General features: G+C 42.3%; 1 protein-coding gene across 3 annotated transcripts; it reads left to right on the plus strand.

The window, feature by feature from the left end:
- Window positions 1-4458: 4458 nt before the first annotated feature.
- Window positions 4459-23476, plus strand: LOC115794893 (tumor necrosis factor receptor superfamily member 14). Of its 3 annotated transcripts, XM_030750587.1 has the most exons (12): window positions 4459-4486; window positions 7721-7831; window positions 16195-16305; window positions 16461-16515; window positions 16818-16928; window positions 17082-17225; window positions 19733-19832; window positions 19971-20023; window positions 22107-22223; window positions 22490-22512; window positions 22602-22707; window positions 22894-23476. In XM_030750587.1, the coding sequence occupies exons 3-12, from the start codon at window positions 16237-16239 to the stop codon at window positions 23160-23162; spliced, it is 1047 nt and encodes a 348-aa protein (XP_030606447.1). In that variant the 5' UTR covers window positions 4459-4486; window positions 7721-7831; window positions 16195-16236; the 3' UTR covers window positions 23163-23476. The 3 variants fall into 3 exon arrangements, with proteins under 3 accessions (XP_030606447.1, XP_030606448.1, XP_030606446.1); XM_030750588.1 differs by lacking the exons at window positions 4459-4486; window positions 7721-7831 and adding an exon at window positions 15483-15814; XM_030750586.1 differs by lacking the exons at window positions 4459-4486; window positions 7721-7831 and adding an exon at window positions 16032-16075.
- The last annotated feature ends 172 nt before the right edge of the window (window positions 23477-23648 follow it).

Consider the following 23648-nt stretch of genomic DNA (forward strand, 5'->3'; position numbering starts at 1 on the left):
CCCGCCCTCCGCAACCGCGTCCCACAGGTGCCAAGGCTTGGCAAGTCACAGACCCAGGCCCAGCTGTCCACACACACACACATACACACTCGTGCACACATACGCATGCGCACACACACACACACACACACACACACACACACACACACACACACACACGCGCGCGCACCAGTCGCTCACTCATACACACACACACACACACGCACCAGTCACACACTCATGCGCACACACACGTAACATATAAGGACACCTAGTGTGGGAGAGCGGGTACCAGCACAGAGCCAGCGACAACCCAGGGAAGCAGCCAACCCAGCCCCGAACAACAAGCCAGTCCCCACCCCAGGCAGGGTGCATGAAACTGGGGAGTGAGAAGACCCGCCCACCCTCTCCTCCCACTCAACGTGTTTGGGGTGATGTGAATGTATGTAATGAGAAGAATGCGTATGGCTGTGTGAAAGCTACAGTGCTATTAAAATTGGAGGGACAGATATAATATGAGCACTGAATAACAGCGCCCATCCACACTGCCCCCCCCCAAGGCCCTCAATGTCTAAAATGTAAATAAAATTGAGGAGCAGGCAGCAGTGAACAAACAAGCAGTGCCACCCACTAACCACCTTTAATATTGCCTCCATTTGGGTTTTCATAAAGAGCTGATAATCCATTAACAATTTAATGTAATTTTTTTTTACTGTGATTAATACATTTTACTCTCTCTCAGCATTTCATTTTAAAGTGGTTTCAAACTGCACCAGTATGTCCAGTGTTAAGTGCATCTGTGAGACTGATTGTAGATGCACCAGTTGGACCCAACATAGAAAAACCTGCATGTATTGTCAGAAGATCCTGGACAACCAAAACACAAACGCATCAGTGAAATGACTGAATAATGGCTTTGATGTTATATGAATAAAGGAAATATAGCTTGTGTTTAAAAACAGCTAAATGTAGACTGTCCTCTGTCACACACTGTGGAAAAAAAATAATAAAATATAGTTTGGCTCACCTCAACGCATTGCCTGGGCTCTGGAACCAGTCTCCTGGAGAGGGACTGGGCTCTGTTCCAGTCTGGAGTTGTCCTCCATGAGAGGTGGCAAGCTGGGGTGGGTATTCTTGTATCCCCTTGGCTTGCTGCCTGTACGTTGGAGTTTTCACCGGTGGACGAGAAGGTTTTTTCCTGTGCCTTCGGGCTGGAGACTGTTGTTTGTACTTATGCGCCAAATGACAGCTGAGAGAACCCACCCTTCTTGGAGCCCCTGGGCGGGGTGCTTGAGGGTGCTCCAACTGGTGATTTCATTGTCTTACTGGGAGACTTCACGGCTCACATGGGCATCTGCATACGGCACATGGTAAACACAGACAGCGATTACAAGCAAGATGACAAGTAAGCACTTTGCGTCCATTTATCTGTGATATGAACTGAAAGCAGCAAGTTGAGCCTTGGGGCCCAACCTAATTCACAGCTGTGAAAATCGCATCACTTTTCTTGTGTAATACACACCATGCACTGAAATAGCGGTAGAAAACTTTACATTGAGATGGCAGAGTCACACTCTTCTGCTGCTTGCGTCAAATGTTCTTGTTTCCAGACCAGCTAGCTTGCAGTGCTGGAGTTGAACCCATTTTTCGGCCGAGCACTGAATGTGTTTGGGGTGGAAAAAAAAACACTGAACGGTTCGAATACTGGCCCCAGTACCTGGTCGGTGGAAAAAGGGCCTGAGTTTGAATAGCCCATGTTCCACTTGTTGAGGCTGCTACTTAGAGCTGCGGCTGCACGGTGGATGGTGACTGTTGTGGTGGTAATCCTCAAACCAGATGGTGGTCACTGGAGGTGACAGGAGTCATCAAGCTGAAGAAGGAGTCAGATCGGGCTTGGTTGGCCTGTGGGACTCCGGAGGCAGCTGACGGATACTGTCAGGCCAAGTGGAACGTGGCTCATGCAGTGGCCAAAGCAAAAACTTGGGTGTGGTCGGAGTTCGATGAGGCCCTGGAAAAAGACTTTCGGATGACCTTGAAGTGATTCTGGCAAACCATCGGGCAACTCAGGAGAGGAAAGAGATGCTCTACTCACATGGTTTATAGTGCTGGTGGCACACTGCTGACTTCAACTGAGGCTATAGTCAGGCGGTGGAAGGAATACTTCAAAGATCTCCTTAATCCCACTGACACGCCTTCTGTAGTGGAAGCAGAGTCTGAGGATGAGGGGGACGATTCGCCCATCATTGCGGGTGAGGTCACTGAGGTGGTTAAACAACTTCTTTGGCTGGGCCCCTGGGGTGGATGAGATTCCTGAAGGCTCTGGATGTTGTAGGGCTGTCTTGGTTGACACGCCTCTGCAAAATCCCGTGGAGATCTGGGGCAGTGTTCATGGACCAGTGTGGTGGTCCCCATCTTTAAGAAGGGGGACCGGAGGGTGTGCTACAACTGGGGGATCACAATTCTCAGCCTCCCTTGTAAGGTCTATGACAGGGTGCTGGAAAAGAGTGTCTGGGCGAACATCAAATTCAAGAGGAACAACGCAGTTTTCGTCTTGATCCTCTCAAGGATATTCGATGTGCGTGGGAGTTTTCCCAACCAGTCTACGTGTGTTTTGGAGTAGGCATTTGGGTAGTGACCAAAAGAACAAGATCGCGAATACAACCAGCAGAAATGAGCTTCCACTGAAAGGTGGCTGGCCTCTCCCTTAGAGATAGGGTGAGGAGCGCAGCCATTTGGGAGGGGTTAGTATAGAGCCCTTGAAAGGAGCCAGTTGAGGTGGTTCAAGCATATGACTCCGATGCCTCCTGGGTGCCTCTCAGTTGAGGTGTTCCGGGGATGTCCTACTGGGAGGAGGCCCCAAGGCAGTCCCAGGACACGCAGAGAGATTAAATCTCTTGGCTGGCCTGAGAATGCCTTGGGGTCCCCTTGGATGAGCTGGAGGAGGCAGCTGGGGAGAGGCTTTTCTGCTTAGGCTGCTGCACCCGTGATCTGGCCCCGGATAAGCGGAAGAAAATGACTGGATGGATGGATGGATGGATTATGCCATATAATCTGATGATAATTGTGAGCATTGATCTACAACTCCAAATATGTATCTTTGCACCTTTAAACTTCAAGAAAAAGTAATTTTGGCTAAAAAATGTCTCTCCAGAGCTCCTCTATGTAATGTGTTGAGAGAGACTGAATGAATAAAAGTTGCAACTGAGCAAGGACATTGTGTAGTTATTCTTTGCAAAACACATTTCTTTCTTTTAAATTCAACTGAGTACATTGAATCAACTGAATACATTGAATCAACTGAATACATTGCAAACACCAAAAATAGTCATCTGAAGGCACTTTATATCAAGATAAAAACCCAACAATATTATAGATAGAAAGCCAAATACACAATGATCCCTTCTGATGATTTTAATGATACTGAGGAGAAAACCACCCTTTAAATAGGAAAAAATCTCCAGCAGAGCCAGGCTTCGAGAGGGCGAACATCTGCGGTGGCCGTTTGAGGTGAGGGACAGTGACAGAAAAAAGAAAGACAGCATAGAGCAGTCATACTCATCTCACGGCCCGCGGGCCAAATCCGGCCCGTGATTGGCTGGTGACCGGCCCGCGGCCATTTCTTGTAATTGCTCAAAATTAAAATAATTTTCCCTTTTATTGTGAAACAAATGCTGAATAATTCCCCCTTGTGTTCACAAAGTGAACTGTCTGTAAGACAGAATCATTAGTTTGTACACGGCCCTTTAGGTCCTAATGATTTGGGCCTTTAAGGTAGTGAACAGTTTGCGCAGGTCAAGAATCACTGCTGATCTGCGAGGAAAAGACGTGTCCTTAAATGAATATCTTGGCGAAAACAGACAGTTTAATAACAAATGGACAGATGATTTTGCATTCATTTTGCCACCTCATGCCAACGCAAAACCGTTGTGTTTAATTTGCCAAAAGACAGTTGCTGTATGCAAAGTTGCTAACATTAAGCGGCATTACGAGTCAAAACATGCTAGCTTCAGTGCAGCTTTCCCGGTTGGTAGCATTGCACGAAAAGACAAGACTGAGGCCTTAAAGTTGTCTTATGCTACCACATCAACAATCTTGACGACTTCCACTACTGCTGCTGAAAAAGCCACCGCTGCTTCACTGCGTGTAACCTGGGAGCTGGCTAAAAAGGGCAAGCCATTTGTGGACGCTGAGCTTGTGAAAGTGTGCACTTTGGGAATCGTGGAGGAGTTGTTTGCCGGTGACAAACACAAAGATGACATCGTTAACCGCGTGAAGCAGGTTCAGCTTTCGGATTCAACGGCGGCACGGAGACTAGAAACGTTGTATGAGGACAGTTTTTCTACTTTACTTGCTGAACTGAAGTGTGTGGATTACATGTCAATAGCTATGGACGAGTCTACAGATGCAACAGACACTGCACAGCTGTCCGTGTTTGTGAGATATTTTAACGGGGAGCTTTTCAAAGAGGAGCTGCTGTGCCTTTTGCCCATCAAGAGCAATGCAACAGGTGAGGCCATGTACAATTCTATGAAAAGTTTCTTTGATAAGAATTCTCTGGAGCTGGATAAAATCAACCTCCTTGTAACTGACGGTGGGCCATCTATGATAGGACGAGAGAGGGGCTTAGCATCACGTCTCATAGCGGACCACCCCACAGTTAGTTCACTACACTGCATCATTCACCAGACGGTGTTGTGTGCCAAACTGTCTGGTGAAATGAAAGGAGTGATGGACACAGTGATCAAAATTGTAAATCACATTCGCTCAACTTCAAGTTTACAGCACCGGCTTTTCAAAATGCTACTACAGGAGCAAGAAGCTCAATATTCAGACCTACTACAGCACAATGATGTCAGATGGCTGAGCAGGGGGCGAGTCCTACAGCGCTTCTTTGCACTGCGCAAAGAAATCACAGAATTTCTTTCCGGTCAAAAAACAAAGAAAGCAGATGAGTTCTCTCAGTTTATGCAAGATCAGGAATCTGTGGCTCTGGTTGCATTTCTGTGTGATATCACTAATCACTTGAACCATCTTAACCTGCAGCTCCAAGGTGGGGATTCGGATGTGGGAGAGCTCTTTGAAAAAGTGAGCGCTTTTCAGACAACCTTGGGCGTATTCGTGACGGACATAGAGGGGAAAAAACTTCACTTCCCTACACTGCGTGATGTTCCTACAAATGGGATTGTGCTGTCACGAATGGTAGCACTGTTAAAAAATCTGTCAGAGAACTTCAGATCGCGGTTTCACAACTTCAAAATCCCACAGCAACTGCTACTGTTTGTGCGCAACCCGTTCGCCGTTGCTGTCACCGGGAGCTGCCCAGCAGAGGCAAAAAACGCTGTGCCTGCTATCAGTGAGGGCGCTTTCCAGCTGGAACTGGTCCAGATGCAGGCTAATGATGTCCTAAAAGCCAAGTTCAGAGAGGAGAGACTGTGTGAATTTTGGGCACACTCTGTTCATCAGTATCCGAACTCTAAAAGACTCGCTTTGACAATGTTCGGATCCACTTACATATGCGAGTCGGGGTTTTCAGTGATGAATCTAATTAAGGACAAAAAGCGCAATAGTCTCACCGACTCACATCTCAACCAGTGCTTGCATATTGCCTTGACCTCTCAGAAACCAAACTTCAGTAAGCTCTCAAAGGAAATGAGATGTGTTACCTCACATTAAGCATGTAGTCAGTAACTAATAGTATGTGATGCATGAAGAGGTTAAAACATAAACATCTGATTACATACCTGTGCTGTCTGTTCCAAACTTTAAAATAACTGAAATATAGTAAAGCAGTTTTTTTTTTTTTAAATTGTATTTCTGAACTATTCCAACATTTGGTGGCTTGCACTGTGCAGTTATGTGTTTAATATATTTTTAAACAGCTTTCACACCAAAAGAGCTGAAATATGTTCATTCTATGCCTAAGAACTGTTAATAATCATTTTCATTTTTGAATTTGTCCAATATTTGCCTGCATAATAGGAAACGTTCCAGCTATGCTGTTCAAGATGGTTCAAAATATATCTTGCTGAATTGCAGTGGAGCTAATAAAATGCATCAAAATATGAGCACAAGCTATCAGTCTTTTTTAAAGTTTGCTCATTTTATATGAATGTAGTTTAATGGCTGGCCCTCGGTCACTTCTCATTTTCCAAATGTGGCCCTCTGCTAGATCAAGTTGAGTATCCCTGGCATAGAGAAATGACAACTTTTTCTATGCACCTTAACATTGAGCTCATAAACTAAAACAAAATAAGGAAATGCATAAAGAAGTGCTGACACTGTGTTGATACTTTTACTGATTATATTTATTACAAATTTCAGTCAACAGTGTAAAGATGCCAGTGACTGTGACAGACAGTTTTCTATCAGTGTGACTGATCACAACACAACAAATGATTTCTATTGATTAGTGTTTTATGTGTCTTAAGCTTCATGCAGATAAAATTTATTTAAATCAACTTAACATAAAAACTGAGGAAATTTGTGTTTGGTCGATTATTTCTTTGTTGTAACAATGGTTCTTGGCAATAAATCTTATACCTTTGGAAAGCCTGTTTATTCCCCCTTAAATGCCTCATTTGTAAGGAAAATGCATCCGTGAGTTTCGCCCATAAAAAACTCACCAGATCTTCTCTGCCAATGCCAGACAGCTTATTCTGCTATTGACTCATTTGGTGTCATTTACTGGATTGGATGACTGAAGTCTGAAGAAACAAGACATGTTGGCAATTTAACAATTTATCTATTTAACAGGAGCCTCAGTAGCATGTGGAAGAACCATACACTGATCACAGAAGCTCAAAAGAAGAGTCAGTAGCAGATTAAGCTGTTTGGCATTGGCAGTGAAGATTTGGTGAGTTATTTATGGGTACAACTCACATACTCAACTCTGCTGCTCAACCCACATAAAAAATAGTAAGAAATAATCTACCAAACACAAATTTCCTTCCTTTTTGTGCTTGGTTTAGTTAATGCAATAGTAAAGTATAGCAAGTGTTTTAGTGCAGGGGAACTGGCTGACAACCGGACAGCCTTCCTTTTGTCCACGCAGTTAAATAGATGTAGACTGAAGATTTTCTTGAGAATTGATAATAAATCCAAAATGTCTAGTGATTGATCTCAACACTGATGACTAATTGATTATAAAAGCACTCATGTTAAATATAACAGATAATGAGCTATCATCTAATAGGGATTTTTTTTGTAAAGATGTAATCTTCTGCATATTTATGCACGTCTATATTGTCAATAATGGCCTAAATTATTTTATAACAGACATTTTATTTTTCATCAAATCATCATATTTTCAGTATGTTCAGGGTTTTTTGTCTTATTGAAAAAAATTACTAAGGCTATTATTTTAAGAGGGTGAGGGTGTGTGTTTTGATATTGAAACTATGAATGAGGAAATTAAACCAAGCATCGGTCAGCTGGTTTGGGTACAGCAGGGGAGTTGAAGAAACCCTGTCAGTGAGGTTAGCGTCACACAGTCTGTTGCTGCAGTGACTGTGTCAAAGTTTAAGTTATCACTCTTTCTGATAGTTTCTGAAGTTTTCTGAGTTTCCCTCATCTCAAGATTAGAGTTTTCAAATATCCTGCTTTCTGGCAGTGAAACGTACAGTAGTGAAAAAAATAATTTCAGAGCAAACCAACAAAATCTCTGTTAGACTGCTGGTGATAGCATGGATTTGCTTTAGTTGAACATCTGGAACAAGTCTAACTCTGCATTTACTGACCCCAGTTGGAACTGGCCACAGCTAAGAGTAACATGAAGCAACACCTGCACAAGTACATGGAGATGTGCTCGATGATGAGGGGCCTGGATGTTCAGATGGAGACCTGCAGGAATCAGGTACACACACACACACACACACACACACACACACACACTGCTTTGAGGTTGTTTTTATTTATTTATCTATCCACTTTCCTTTGGTAACACTTTACTATCAAGTAGTTTAAGTATATATATATATATATATATATATATATATATATATACAGTCCAGATACATTTTATTTATTACACTCACCCATATAATGCATACCGTGTATGCTATGTACCTTACCGGCTACAAATGTATATAATATTTTGATATCTGTATATAGTGTTTTGATGTGTGCGTATATGTGTGTATATGTAAATGTGTGTATTGACATTGATATATATATTAGGGGTGGGACTTTAACGCGTTAATTTCGATTAATTAATTATGGGGAAATTAACGCGTTAAAAATTTTAACGCATTTTAATCGCACTTTGCACTGTGGAACGTTTCTCAGTGCGCGAGTTCCCGGCATACAGATTATATCGACGCACAATGTCCAAATTAGGGGCCGCATCCTGCGAAGGACCCGGCCCACGTCTTTCGCAGCCCACGAACACCACAAAGGCCGGAAGTGAGCAGCTAGCCTTCATATCAGCTGCCGTCACCTCTGCGTAGCTCATGTCGCCTAGCAACCGTGAGTGCGAAGCACAGCTGTGTAAAAACAGCTGGTTAAACGGAGAACGAACTTTTTCTCCTTTTTGTGGTTTAATTTTAAGTCTTTAATTCAAAATAAGCTGTTAAAACAAGCATAACACATTTCAACATCAAGGAATACAGCTGAGAGAATGATTAATTTCCAACTATAACAAGTGAGACATTAATGTTGAATAAAACTATCCAGTTATGATGCTTAACTTTAATTTCAGGTGTTTGCTTATCACAGGAGCACTTCCACCCTTCGTTGGTCTGTGTAGTAGACTGGTGGGAAAATAAACAAAATTTTGAAGTTTAAGCTTATGTATATTGATTCATTCATCAACTAAACTTAAATTAATATTTCTCATGTCAAATATTGAAATGCGATTAAAATGCGATTAATTTCGATTAATTAATTACAAAGCTTGTAATTAATTCGATTAATTTTTTTAATCGAGTCCCACCCCTAATATATATATATATTTATGTATGTAGTGCTTATGTATATGTGTATAGTTTTTTTGCTATTTTATTTTATCCATCCATCCATCCATCCATTCGCTTCCGCACATCCTGTTTAGGGGTGCGGGGGCGCTGGAGCCTATCCCAGCTGTCATAGGGCGAGAGGCAGGGTACACCCTGAACAGGTCGCCAGCCTGTTGCAGAGCCAACACAGAGTGACAGACAACCTTTCACTCTCACATTCATGCTGTCATTCACACCTATGGGCAATTTAGATTAGCCAATTAACCTAACCCCAGTAAGTGCATGTCTTTGGAATGTGGGAGGAAACCGGAGTACCCGGAGGAAACCCACGCAAGCACGGGGAGAACATGCAAGCTCCACACAGAGAGAGGGAGAGGCCTGGGCCAAGGTGGAATCGAACCCAGGCCTTCCAGATGGTATTCTAACTGTGAGGCAGCAGTGCTAACCACTGCACCACCGTGCTGCCCTTTATTTTATTTTATTCTATTCTATTCTATTTTAGTTTTAGTTTAGTTATTTGTTCTTACTCATCCTTTTCATTTTTTCCTCTGTACTGAGCTGCTGTAATGCGCAAATTTCCCCGGCGTGTGATCATTAAGGTTTTATCTTATCTTATCTTATCTTATCTTATCTTATCTTATCTTATCTTATCTTATCTTATCTTATCTTATCTTATCTTATCTCATATCCATCCATCCATCCATCCATCCATCCATCCATTTTCCGCTTATCCAGAGCAGGGTTGCGGGGGCAGCAGCCTAACCAGAGAAGCCCAGACCTCCGTCCCAGCCACCACCCAAGGTGTTCCCAGGCCAGCAGAGAGACGTGTCCTGGGTCTGCCACCCTTCGGCCAGCCACCCTTCGGAGGAAGCTCAGTTCTCCCCCTTGTATCCGCAAGCTCATTCTTTAGGTCACTACCCAAAGCTCTGTTCATAAGTATATGTATATCGTTTACATTTTATTTAAAATAAAACAAGCATTTCATGAACTGGGTTACAGAACATTACAATGTAAAATAGGTGCATGATGAGTATTTACTAAAGTTATTAATGTGACTGACTTCTGTAAATACTCCTCCATGAATCGCCACCTTATCGTGGTGGAGGGGTTTGCATGTCCCAGTGATCCCATGAGCAATATTATCTGGGGGCTTGTCCCCCTGGTAGGGTCTCCCATGGCAAATTGGTCCTGGGTGAGAGGCCAGACAAAGAGCAGTTTAGAAGACCCCCATGGAAATACCAACGAGGGGACTGTTTACCCTGCCCTGGATAGGGTTACCGGGGCCCCACCCTGGAGCCAGACCTGGGGAGGGAGCTCAAAGAAGAGCGTCTGGTTGCCGGGCATTAGCCTGTGGTGCCCAGCCAGGTGTGCAGTGTGTGTTGGGCGGTGGCCAAGGGTGGAGGCCCTGGCGGATTGATCCCTGGCTGTCGAGACTGGCTATTGAGACATGGAATGTCACCTCTCTGGTGGGGAAGGAGCCTGAGCTAGTGCGTGAGGTTAAGAGATACCAGCTAGATATAGTTTGGCTCACCTCAACGCATGGCCTGGGCTCCGGAACCAGTCTCCTGGAGAGGGGCTGGACTCTGTCCAATTCTGGAGTTGCCCTTGGTGAAAGGTGGCGAGCTGGAGTGGGTATTCTTGTATCACCTCAGCTTGCTGCCTGTACATTGGAGTTTTCAACGGTGGATGAGAGGTTTTGTTTCCCTGCACCTTTGGGCTGGGGAATGGGTCCTGACTGTTGTTTGCGCTTATGCGCAGAATGACTGTTCAGAGTACCCACCCTTTTTGGAGTCGCTGGGCGGGGTACTTGAGGGTGCTCCATCTGGTGACTCCATTGTCTTGCTGGGAGACTTCAACGCTCATGTGGGCAATGACAGTGAGACCTGGAGGGGTGTGACTGGGAGGAACGGCCAGCCTGATCTGAACCTGAATGTTGTCTTGTTATTGGACTTCTGCACAAACCACAGTTTGTCTGGAACAAACATCATGTTCGAACATAAGGATGTCCATAAGTGCACGTGGCACCAGAACACCCTAGGTTGCAGGTTGTTGATCAATTTTGTAATCGTATCAGCAGATCTGCATCTGTATTTTCTGGATACTCGGTTGAAGAGAGGAGCTGAGCTGAAGAAGGAGTCTTATTGGGCTTGGTTAGCCTGTGGGACTCTGGAGGCAGCTGACAGGTATCGGCAGGCCAAGCAGAACTCGACTTGGGCAGTGGCTGAAGGAAAAACTCGGGGGTGGGAGGAGTTCGGTGAGGCTATGGAAAAAGACTTTCGGACAGCATTGAAGCAATTCTGGCAAACAGTCAGGTGACTCAGGAGGGGAAAGCGGTGCTCCACTTACATGGTTTATAGTGCGGGTGGAGTGCTTCAGACCAAGGCTGTAGTTGGGGGGTAGAAGGAATACTTTGAAGACCTCCTGAATCCCACTGACACGCCTTCTGGAGTGGAAGCAGATTCTGGGGATGAGGGGGATGACTCGGCCATCACCGGGGGTGAGGTCACTGAGGTGGTTAAACAACTCCTTGGTGGCAGGGCCCCTGGGGTGAATGAGATTAGCCCTGAGTTCCTGAAGTCTCTGTCTTGGTTGACACGCATCTGCAACATCACGTGGAGATCTGGGGCAGTGCCATTGGATTGGCAGACTGGGGTGGTGGTCCCCATCTTTAAGAAGGGAGACAGGAGGGTGTGCTTCAACTATCGGGATCGCACTCCTCAGCCTCCCTTGTAAGGTCTATGCCAGGGTGCTAGAAAGGAGGGTCCGCCCGTTAGTCGAACCTCGGATCCAACAGGAACAATGCAGTTTTTGTCCTTGTCCTGGAACACTGGACCAGCTCTTTATTCACTTGAGGATATTCGAGTGCACATGGGAGTTTGCCCAACCAGTCTACATGTGCTTTGTGGACTTGGAGAAGGCATTCAACCACGTCCCTCAGGGTATCCTGTGGGAGGTCCTGCGGGAGTATGGGGTGTCTGGCCCATTGTTGTGGGCCATTCTGTCCCTGTACAACCGCAGTGAGAGCCTGGTCTGTATAGCCGGCAATAAGTCAGACTCGTTTCCTGTAGGTGTTGGACTCCGCCAGTGCTGCCCTTTGTCACAGATTCTGTTTATAATTTTTATGAAGAGAATTTCTAGGCGTAGTCAGGTGGCGGAAGGCTTCTTCCTTGGTGGCCTCAGAGTCTCATTTCATCTGCTCTTTGCAGATGACGTGGTCCTGTTGGCTTCATCAGGTGGTGGCCTCCAGCTCGCTGTGGAACGGTTCACAGCCGAGTGTGAAGTGGCTGGCATGAGAATCAGCACCTCTAAGTCTGAGGTCATGGTCCTCAGCCAGAAAAGGGTGGAGTGCCCTCTCTGGCTCAGGGAGGAGTTCCTGCCCCAAGTGGAGGAGTTCAAGTATCTCGGGGTCTTGTTCATGAGTGATGGGAGAAGGGAATGGGAGATCGACAGACTGATCGGGGCTACATCTGCAGTGATACGGACGCTGCACTGGTCTGCTGTGGTGAAGAGGGAGCTGAGTGTAAAAGCGAAGCTGTTGATTTACCAGTTGATCACGTTCCTACCCTCACCTATGGTCACAAGCTTTGAGTAGTGACCGAAAGAATAAGACTGCGAATACAAGCGGCAGAAATGAGTTTCCTCCGAAGGGTGGCTGGCCTGTCTCCTAGAGATAGGGTGAGGAATGTGGCCATTTGGGAGGGGCTCAGAGTAGAGCTGCTTCTCCACCACACTGAGAGGAGCCAGTTGAGGTGGCTCGTGCATCTGACTAGAATGCCTCCTGGGCGCCTCTTGGGTGAGGTGTTCTGGGCATGTCCCATCGGGGGGAGGTCCCAGGGTAGACCTAGGACACGCTGGCGAGATTATATCTCTCGATTGGCCTGGAAACACCTTGGGGTCCTTCCGGATGAGCTAGTGGAGGTGGCTGGGGAGAGGGAAGCCTGGGCTTCTCTGCTTAGGCTTCTGCCCCCACGACCCGGCCCCGGATAAGCAGAAGAGAATTGATGGATGGATGGATGGATGGATGGATGGACTTTTATATAATTTTGACTTTTTGCTATGTTTTCATTTATACACCTGATTCGGATGGTTAAATAAAGATTTTCCACGGACTCTAAATGATATTATAGCACAGCACAGCACGACTCATTCATTATACACAAGCCTACACACTAAAACAAAGATAACATAAAGTAATTTAAAATACTCAAACACTGAATTATTGAGTTTGAATAGGGCTAAGACAGAGAGAGACAATCTTTCACACTCACATTCACACCCATGGGCAATTTACAGCCAAATTAGCTTATATTTCCTGTGCGGGTGCAACAATTTCTAACAATATTACACCATTGCTGTGAGTTGTATGTTAATCACCATCATTTTGGTATTATTTTTTAAATGTCCAAAAATGTACTAAAGTACTGGATGATAAGGGCAACCAAGTGTCATCTAAGTGTTGTTAATAATTTTTATTTTCAACAGTAATGCTTATTTTAGATAAGAGTGAGGGCTGCGTGTTTGAGTAAAGCTGCATGGTTGAGCAGAATCACTTTAAGGAGAGTGGAAAAACAAAAAGGTAAGGTAGTCAATAATAAAGTAAGTTAGTCAACGAGTGCCAAAATAATGCTCAGATCGTGAATCATCAGGAAATTGCTTTTAAAAAAAGACTAAATATAGCTGTTGAGGCTATTTCACAGAAGTGCTTCATGTATATAACTGAATCTATTTTTTGCACATAGAAACGAAGAGCAAAGCGGAGCAAAGTGTACCATAAGAAACAATCAGTAGTAGAATCGGTAATACAAGAAAATGCTGACCTACTGGAAACGGACAATTATATTTGTTCTATTTATTTTTCCTTATCTTCAAATGCTGGTGGTGAACATATCACATACCTCAATTTTGCTTTATTTATATTTTTGGACACATTCAAACTTATGCACTTTGCTATACAGGAAAACACACAGCAAGCTGCTGTGACGTGGACACCCCCTCCATCACACCTCTATTATCAGACACCATTTTAAATAGTGTAGTTTCTTCTATGTAGATGAACCAGGTGCAATAAGTCACTTTGGTGCTTTGTTTCAGTAATAAGGCCAGGAGGAGGGTGCACGCGTGGCAGTTGGAATCAGCTGAGTGCTGATCTGAGTACGTCAGGTTTCAGGTGCATTGTGAAAGACATAAAACACCATTTCTCTTTGTGCTGTTTCACTTTAACACACTGAGTGAATTTCTATGTATGCATGTTTTTGGGTGTTCTTACTACACAGTGAGTATACCAGGGCAGATGCACAGAATTAAGAAAAAGATAACTGTTCGGTCTCATGTTGTCTCAAGCTGTTACATTTTACTGAAATGACACATAAGCTGTCTTTTGATGGAGACCACCTGAAAAATTGAGTCAGAAGATGATGTTTCTTTTCTTTTTTCCAATAGTGCTCTTTCTTTATGAGTGTATGCCAAGTAAAGTCAATTTTAAAATATCTCAGTTTAGGAAGATGAACAACTGAAATGCAAATGCTTTAGTGAAATGACTGTATGAATTCTTTGATATTATATGCGTGAAGGAAATATAGCTTTGATAATGTACTTGCGTTTAAAAACTAGAGATCAATGAAGCCCATCCACAGTCATATATCAGAAAAGAACTTGCAAAAGCTTTGAGACACAGTGAGACAGTTGCTGTATTTAACTTTCCAGTGGAAATGATGGTAGATAAGGAAAAGGGTGTTTTTGTATAGCTTCAGACATCAAGATTGAAAAACTGGGCTTAAAAGTGTCACTACTGTCTCCCAAGAGTCTGAATGAATAAGAGTTACAACTGAACAACAACCCCATGTGCAGTTATTATTTGCAAATCTCAACTCAGTTTTATTATATACACACCACATGGACGAAAGTGTTCACGACTCATAATAAACAGCCACCTCGTGGTGATTTATAATCTTTATATTGAAGTAAAGGCCTTACAACATTATAGATAGAAAGTAAATGATTCTACAATTCCCTATGTGCAAGCATTTAATGACACTGGAGGAAAAAAAACTCCCTTTAAATAGGAAAAAATTTCCTGTAGGGCCAGGCTTGGAGAAGGCTAACATCTGCTGTGTCCGTTTGAGATGACAGAAAATGAGAGAGAAACGAGAGATGGCAACAATTCAACTTTTTCTGCCCACTTCACTATTAAACTCACAACCCCTTTTTTCTCCTTCCTCTTCTTCTGGCTGGTCTCTTCAGGAGTTGCAACTGCAGATCGTCTGCCTCCATCTCAGCCTATACCTAATATCCTCGTCTGTCAGGCCTACCCTCTGCATGGCCTCCTCAGTCTTGATGATTTGAAATTTTGATTCAGAGTTTATGCCAGATACCCTTTCGGATGCAACCCTCCTCATTTGACAGGTGGGTTTTCGAATTCAAGACTCTTAAGCGTTTAAGTTGAAGGCAATTGTAATTAATAAGTCTGATTATATTCATCTTCAGAGCTTAAAGAGTATCATGACCTGGATGACTGAGAACCTACACAGTTGTGTTTCACTTGGAAAGTATTACCAAATTGGTAGCTAGTGAACTCACCCATTATATGGCATAAACCTAAGTAAAACATAATAAAATAAAATGTACTTAAATATGACAAAAAGAAGTAGGTCTTCAAATCAGAAATCAAAGCTGAAGCATCACTATCAAATAACATATCTGTTCTTCCATCTCCTCAATAAACAAGTTAGAGCGGTTTATTCTGGCTATTTATTCTTTTCAGTTCTAACGGTTTATATGGAAAATGATGAGTCTTTAGGGCTTTGACGCATAAATGTTCGTCAGATTTAGCAGGCTGGTAGAGATCAGAGTGTGGGGGAAACAGGAAGACAGGAAGATATACCCAGGTAAGGAAACAATGACACAGAGAATGAGCAAGAACACAGAGAGAGAGAGAGAGCAAGAGAGAGAGAGAGAGAGAGAGAGCAAGAGAGAGAGAGAGAGAGAGAGAGAGAGAGAGAGAGAGAGCAAGAGAGAGAGAGAGAGAGAGAGAGCAAGAGAGAGAGAGAGAGAGAGAGAGAGAGAGAGAGAGAGAAGAAAGAGTGAGGCACACCTTGAGGAAGTTAGCAAAACAACAGAAGGAGAACGAAAGACAAATCATACTGAAGGTAAAAAGTATTGTTTTCCTTTTTAAATGTTATCATTTTTATTTAATAACCCTTAATTATGACATTAACTTGGTTGATGTGTTGACTTATATAGAATTTGGTACTTGGTCTTTTTGCAGTGGTCTTTGTAGAAGGTTGGCAGCGCTATATCTGTCCACAGAATGGGAGTAATGCGATACTCTGTTGCTCTCCTGATACTATCTGCACAGTTGGTGCTCAGCGTTCCTATGGTAAAACTTTAGTCCTTAATTTATTCACTTAAATTATTTGTATAAATTTGGTGGTTGAAAAATAGGTGATATGAGCAAACACGACTTGTATGATGAGTAACTGGGGACATTTGTTTTGCTTTATTTTAGTGATTTATGTCTACTTTTGTTAACAGACAAGGACCACCTACACAGATGAGATGGGCAGAGTGTGTCTTTTTTGCCCTGCAGGTAGGAAAAACATGATAATCTGCTGTGAGCTTCTTTCTTATTCTTATATTTTGCTGTCTATGGATCAGTTTACATTTTACTCTGTATTACAAACAAACAAACAAACAAAAACATCCGTGTTAGGCACAGGGGCAAGAAGATTGTGTCTTTCTCTGCATGCGTTGTTTTTTTCTGTATTGATGAAAAATGACGCATGCTGAGTTTGTACTGTATGACCACATCCTTCATTGATATGCACTCTGGGTCTGCAGGCTGTCTGCTCTCACTGTCATCAAGTCATTTGTTTCTTTCTGTTCTCAAAGGTGAGTATCAGATGGATTGTATAAAGTGTGAACCCTGTCCTGCTGGAAGCTACACAACTGACTGGAACTATGACGAGAACTGCCAGGACTGCTTTGGAGACTGCAACCCCAGTAAAGAAACTATGATTCATTTCCACCTTTAATATTTCCTCCTTTTTTGCCAGAATTGTGATGATACCTGTGATTTTTGGGTTTCTATAAAGAGCTGATAATGACACTGAGATTAATCCTCTTTAAAATAACCTTTATTTCACTTTCTCTCAGAGTTTCATCTTAAAGTTGTTTCAAACTGCACCAGTACGTCCAATTTGAAGTGTGACTGCGAGGCTGGTTTTAGATGCACCAGTTGGACCCAAGACAATAAAAACTGCATGGACTGTGAGAAGATCCAGGACCCAGTCACACCCAGTAAGTACTGAACAGTCAACTCTCCCATTATATAATCCTAAACAAGTTGGGGACCTCATGGCAAGCAAAATCAACTTGTGAAGTTTTGTGAGAAAATGACCAGGGACAAAGCCAACAGCTTTACAGCCATTTATAGGTGTGACATTTAAAAAAAAAAAAAAACCTAACAAAGCAAAACAAAAAACTTTATGAGCTCTGTCATCTTAGCTCTGGCTCCTGTAATCACCTCATTTTGAGAACAGGTTCCTCTCAAATATCCATGAATATGCAAATTTTGTCTAATTAAACAGATTTGAAAACATTCTTGAAAATCTCTCCAAAAACCTGCAATAAAGCTGGAATGAAAGTGTCACAGAGGAAAAGCTCTTTTGCTGTAACAATATGTCCTGAAGGAAATGATCTTCATTGTGTTTGGCAGTCGATCCATTCTGTGCAGGAATAATAAACACGTCATTGCTGAGTAAGAAACATTTCAGGTGCACCCGCCACAGGAGAGCACAGTGTTGCACTGTACACTGGATACAGTTAGGCCCATAATCTGATGGACAAATATGCAATTTTTGTACATTTTACACCACCACAACAGATTTTTTAAATAAAAAGTGCAGACTTTCAGCTTTAATTCAGAGGGTTTACAAAATTTGGGAATTGTTTAGGAATTACAACCACCTTAATGCACAGTTCCCCATTTTCAAAAGTAATTGGACAATTGACTGATGAGTAATTTTATGGCCAGCTGAGGCCTGTGCCCTCATTGTTTCATAAAAAAATGAAGCAGAGGTAATCTGAACATTTGAAGTTTATTCAAAGAATTTATATTTTGTAGTTTTTCACTGTGATTTGAATGCATCACCAAAAGGCCTGAAAGACAGCTAAAATAATGATGTATTATTTCCATGATTAAGAGAATCCTTGCAAAACATCTAATCAAGTCAAGAACACTCTCAATGAGGAAGCCATATCATTGTCAAGGTCTAAAATCAAGAGACACCTTCATAAATGAAAATACAGATGGGTTTACAACAAGGTGGAAACCACTAGTTACACACAAGAACGTGACGGCCAGATTACACTTTGCACAGCTTTTCACTTATTAAATACTGAACTGAAATGAATGTAGACCATCCCACAAGCAAACAGTAACTGAAGGTGGCTGCAGTACTGGCCCAGCAGAGCATCTCAAGTGAGGAAACAGCTTTTGATGATGTGCTATGGATTCTAGACTTCAGGCAGTCATTGACTGCAAAGGATTTTCATCCAAGTATTAAAAACTGTTCTTATATTTAATATTAGTTTGTTAGTTTTTTTCAGTTAATACTGAACATCTGAAAATTGGGGGACTGAAAATGTCTGCATTCCTAAACAGTTATTGCAATACTTTCTGAAAACCCCATGAACAAGGCTACAGTTTAGTCACATCTTGCTTGTGTACAGATGTGGTGTAAAGAGGCAAATGTGAAAAAAACTGTGTCACTGTCCAACAAACCTAACTGTATAAAAGCTCTGAAAAATTAAGCCAGTGTGGAAGTAACTTAAATCTGCATTCTTTCTTATGACCAGCAGGGGGCCACTCCCCTACTAGAAAAAAAGGGGGTCAAATTGCAAAAGAAGTCTATGGGAAAATTACTCTTTTGCTCACTTTACTTATTACCTCAGTAAACAGCTGCTAGTTTGAAGAGTCAAAAAGGTAGCAAGGTATACGTTAGTGTGGGCATACCAGATGATTGACTGTATATAAGCAATTATTGTCCCTTATCATTATTATTATCCCTCATCACTTGAGGTCCTTGCTCATCATGTCTAGTCTGAAGCAGTGAGGTAGTAACTGCACACAGTGCCATCTTGTATTCTTGTATATACTGCCAATGTATTGCACATCATTTTAGGGGGATACGTAGTTCAACCAGGAGACTGTAGGACCATTTTTGGATTAAATGCACCCATGTTAGTGAGCTGGTGTATGCATTTAGCACAGAAATAAAACCACAAAATAAAAGAAAAAGATTATTGGATTTAATTTTATACCAGAAACGCGTTAAAGGAATGATAATGTTGTCTGTTGGAAAGATCACATATCAAAAGCATATCATTTCTCATTTCTCTTTATTTCCAGTGCCCCCAGGTGGCCCCTAAACCACTTAATTGAGTTGTGAGGAACAGTTTTGTTTGTCTCTGTGTGTGGTGGGATGTTGGTGTTGGCGGGGGGATTTTTTTTTTTTGCCCTTGATGAAAGGTTAAAACAATGACAGGAAATAGGGGGGAGAGAGAAATGGGAAAATATGCAAAAAGCCACTGGCTGGAAAGCAGATATGGGACAATACAGTTCATGACCAGTGCGTTGATTGCTAGGCCAGCAGCCTAAAGTCATAACTTTTACCCTTATTTCATTTGAAGTGGAAAAATGTACCTATCTGCTCTGTACAGTAGCTGAGGCATATCTGTGAGACTTTGAGGTTTGTTCTTCCTCTGAAATCTGAAAGCAAACAATTGATGTTTCTGTTCTCTAGAAGCAACCACCACTAAGCTGTCAGGTACAGAAAAACAAATGCCTTCCTCAGTTTCCTCCGGACATAGCAGCACTTCTCCCAAACTCTGCCAATCTCCAGGGTAAGCCTCAGACACAGTAAACACTGAATACTTCACTGTGTTACATAAAAGTATTTTATTCATACCTGCATTTCAGACATTACTTAACATGTGCAGGTCATATATTTGAAATACTAAACATTTTATCCTCTCACACAGATGTGGCCCTCACACAGTCCCAACGAAAGTCAGTGACCAGATTCCCAAACCAGGTGAGAATGAATGACTGTGTATATGGAAGGAAGGAAAGGAGTGTTTTGGGATTATTCCGTTTTTTATTTGACTGGAAATCAGAAAGTTATAGGAGGTTATGTCAGTTAGAGCTGGTCCACTGCCTTATTTCTAGACTGCAGCGACTGAATGAACTAATTCAGAATCCTGCACAGAATTCACAGGCCTCAGAAGACAAGAGGACTTTGATGAGTCACCGAAGTGCAACTACTGACCTCTGCAGCGAATGTTAGAGTCTATAAAATTCAGTACAGATGTCCATGGTGTCCTGGATATTAATCACCTTCTTTTAACACAGTCTTCAGCTTTTTCTGGTGTGCTTAGTTCAGATGCTGAACAAGGTTCATGCCCTAAAGCATGAACTTTAATCAATCCTTAACAATAAAAAGCTGAATTTTAGTCAAATAAAGATCAGCATAATGCCATCAGCAATCCCTTGTTCTCTTTCCCCATGAAACTCATGTCTATTGAACTTTTTTTTTTTAATGGTCTGGACTTCTTTTTAGGTTCATGAAGATGTTTCATGTCTCATTTGAGAAGCTTCTTCAGAACTGAAGAAGTGAAATGGCTTCATGAACCTAAAAAAGAAGTGCAGCTGCCTTTAACTCAAGCGCTTAAAACATGACCTGGATGGCTGAGAGCCCACACAGACACTTGTTGAAAAATATTTTCACCTGTTTGTCCATGTTTCACCTGCAGGGGCACTGTGCCCTCTCAGCGGGGACTACCCCACAGTTTGAGAACCACTGCTGTGGCGTGATCAACAGTTGAAACTGTTACTTAGTCAAATGCTTTCATGACCAAATACCTGCTAAACCGACACTATGATAAAAGTTACAGTGTCATGGGTATTTTGCCATTTAAATAAAGCCTGACTGTACCAAAGTGCAACCTCATCAAACCGCTAATGTGAATATAGATTGCAGAAGCCACATTTGCACAGCCGAAACTTTCCCCAGGGACTCGGGACCTTTGGAGAAAGTCAGCACATTACCATCGCAGGAACTGGCTCTGAAACAAACAGGCAACAGACAAGTTTGATTCTTTAATCATATTTTCATAAAATGTTTACTGTAGAATGTGGCAGCAATAGAATAATAACACTATTTGGTGGTTAGTTTGTTTGCCTGAAATGCCACATTAACCTTGTTGAACCTGATTCTCAAACGCTCAGAGGGAAAAGGTTCCTTTGTTTGATTAGTGGATAAATGGACCTCATTTTCTTCAGCAAAATATGGGGATCAGGTCTGATCCTCGACTGGCGCCCACAAGGGTCTCATCCTTATTGTTTCTCCTGTACACAAATAAGTGTCAGAGCAGGTATGAAAACTGGACCATTTCACTGCGTGCAGATGATTCTGCCATTGTGAGTCAGCTCCTGGATAATGAGACCATTCATAGCCCAGTCCTTGATGATTTTGTTAAATGGTGTGATGAGTCCTGTCTTCAATTATCCATATCTAAGATTAAAGATATAATCGTTGATTTTAGGAAAAGTACTCGTGCACAACAGGCCAGACATTCTGAATGTGTTCAGAATTCTAATTTTCACACTGAAAAAACAGAGATAACAGCAGCACCGTGATGAGGTGGTTAGCACTGCTGCCTCACAACATGAAGGTTCTGGGTTTGAATCCAGTCTGGGGCTGTTCTGTGTGGGGGTTCTGTCTCTGCAGGGGTTCTCTCTGGGTACTCTGGATTCCTTCCACGGTCCAAAGATATGCCTGTTTGATTAACTGGTGATTCTAATTTGGTTGTGAATGTGAGAGGATGCAAATACAGGGAAAAATGCTGACTAAGTGTTAAGAAGTGCAATAGTGTGTTTTTGAGAAATAGCTTTTTGACAAGGCACATAAGCACCATGTTCATACAGCTAACCATATTAATCCAATTAAACATCTATGGAAAGATGTTTAATTGGATTAGCTTTTCAGCTGGGAGAAGGCACTCCACATGAGATTGAAAACTTTTTTGTAGAAAGGTATCCACACTGTTATGTAATAAACTATAAGGGGGGTGGGTTGTTCAGACACAGCCCTAACCGTGTTTTTATTTCTCTCATAGGTCATAACAGCAGTCCTTTGGCAGCTATTGTCATCCCAATGGCTTTCCTGGCAACTTTGGCGCTTGTCATCTTGATCTGTTTCTGTCGTCCGAGAGATGAAGCATATATAAGGCAAAGTAAGATGTACACATCAAGGACATGTTCATTTTCTGATGCCTCTGTCAAACTTTGTGATTGAATTTCAATCAATTCTGAGAAATAATAAATGTTTAACACAAGCAGTGTGGAAATTACTGTGAATTCAGGGTTATCATGGCCTTGGCAGACATGTTCTTCACTGTTTTTGCTAAGAAAGTCATGCTGAGTCATCATTGATGAACTGTGTAAACACGCCAGTTTCCTATTATTCGTATTACTCATTACTTAATGTACTGTTTTTCAGCTATTGCAAAGCTCTGGAAAAAGGTACAAATCCAATGCGCTCTCGCATGTTTACATATATTACATCCTTTTTCCTTTATTTGTGCCAAGTTAATGGTCGTGTTTTCCTGCAGGATGGGCGACGTGCTTCTCACAAGTCAAAGGAGCCAACTCATCCGTTCCCCAGAGACTCATTCAGTGCAAAGCAGCAGCTCTCAGCCCCTTCAGCAGCCAATCTTGGTACAGCTGAGTAAAATGAAGACTTCTTCTGTGAAATACTTGACTCACTCACAAATAAAGATGACAGAAACAAAAAGATGCAGCTGTAATACTGTTCTGAGTCTGAGTTGTACTTGTCGTACTCTTCTCTGTAGGTTGCTCAAAACGTCCTTTAACCCATTCTCTTTGTGTGTTTTCTCTTTGTAGGTCCGGTCCATGTGCACAATCCAGGCACAGTCATCTTTAGCTTGCTCAGTCAATTCACAGGCCAAGTTGGGCCAACAACTGAATGTGGGAAGGCAGCTGAGAGAACGAGGAAAGAGGAAGAAGATAAGAGAGACTGCCCTGGGTTTCATCCTCCATCTTCTCCCAGTATTCCTCTCTCTGAGGAGGAGGGGAGCAGAGAGAACAACATTTTCTTTCCCTCCCAGGAGCAGGGAAAAGACTGCCACATGTCAAAAGAGGAGATGCTATGATGCATCGTAAAAATCCCAGAAGACATGTGTCCAGACTAACCATAAGGCTTGGATACTTCTTCATTAAACTGTGAAACCACTGAGTGTGGATCATATTCAGATTCCTTCAGCAAGCTTTGAGGATTCACTGCAGTGACATCAATTCTGCAGGTTCTGGAAAACACTGCACATCAGAAATGTATTAAAACTTGGAAGAACAGCTGCAAGTTGGTCTTTGTAAGTTATGATTTCAGAAATCTTGTATATACTTTTAATAAGCTCGTTTAGCTAAGTGTAAAGTATTATACCTGAATGTTCAAGGTTTTGTATTGATAGTAGACATTTTGAGTAAAATCACTTTTATTTTGAATGAAAAAAGAAATAGAAGAAAAAAACTGTATGCACATTGTTGCAGAACATTCATATATATATATATTTCACATTCATATATATATATATATATATATATATATATATATATCACATTTTATTATGTGTATATATATA

This window comes from Archocentrus centrarchus, chromosome 16, assembly GCF_007364275.1.
Source record: "Archocentrus centrarchus isolate MPI-CPG fArcCen1 chromosome 16, fArcCen1, whole genome shotgun sequence".
In the NCBI taxonomy this organism is placed as follows: Eukaryota; Metazoa; Chordata; class Actinopteri; order Cichliformes; family Cichlidae; genus Archocentrus; species Archocentrus centrarchus.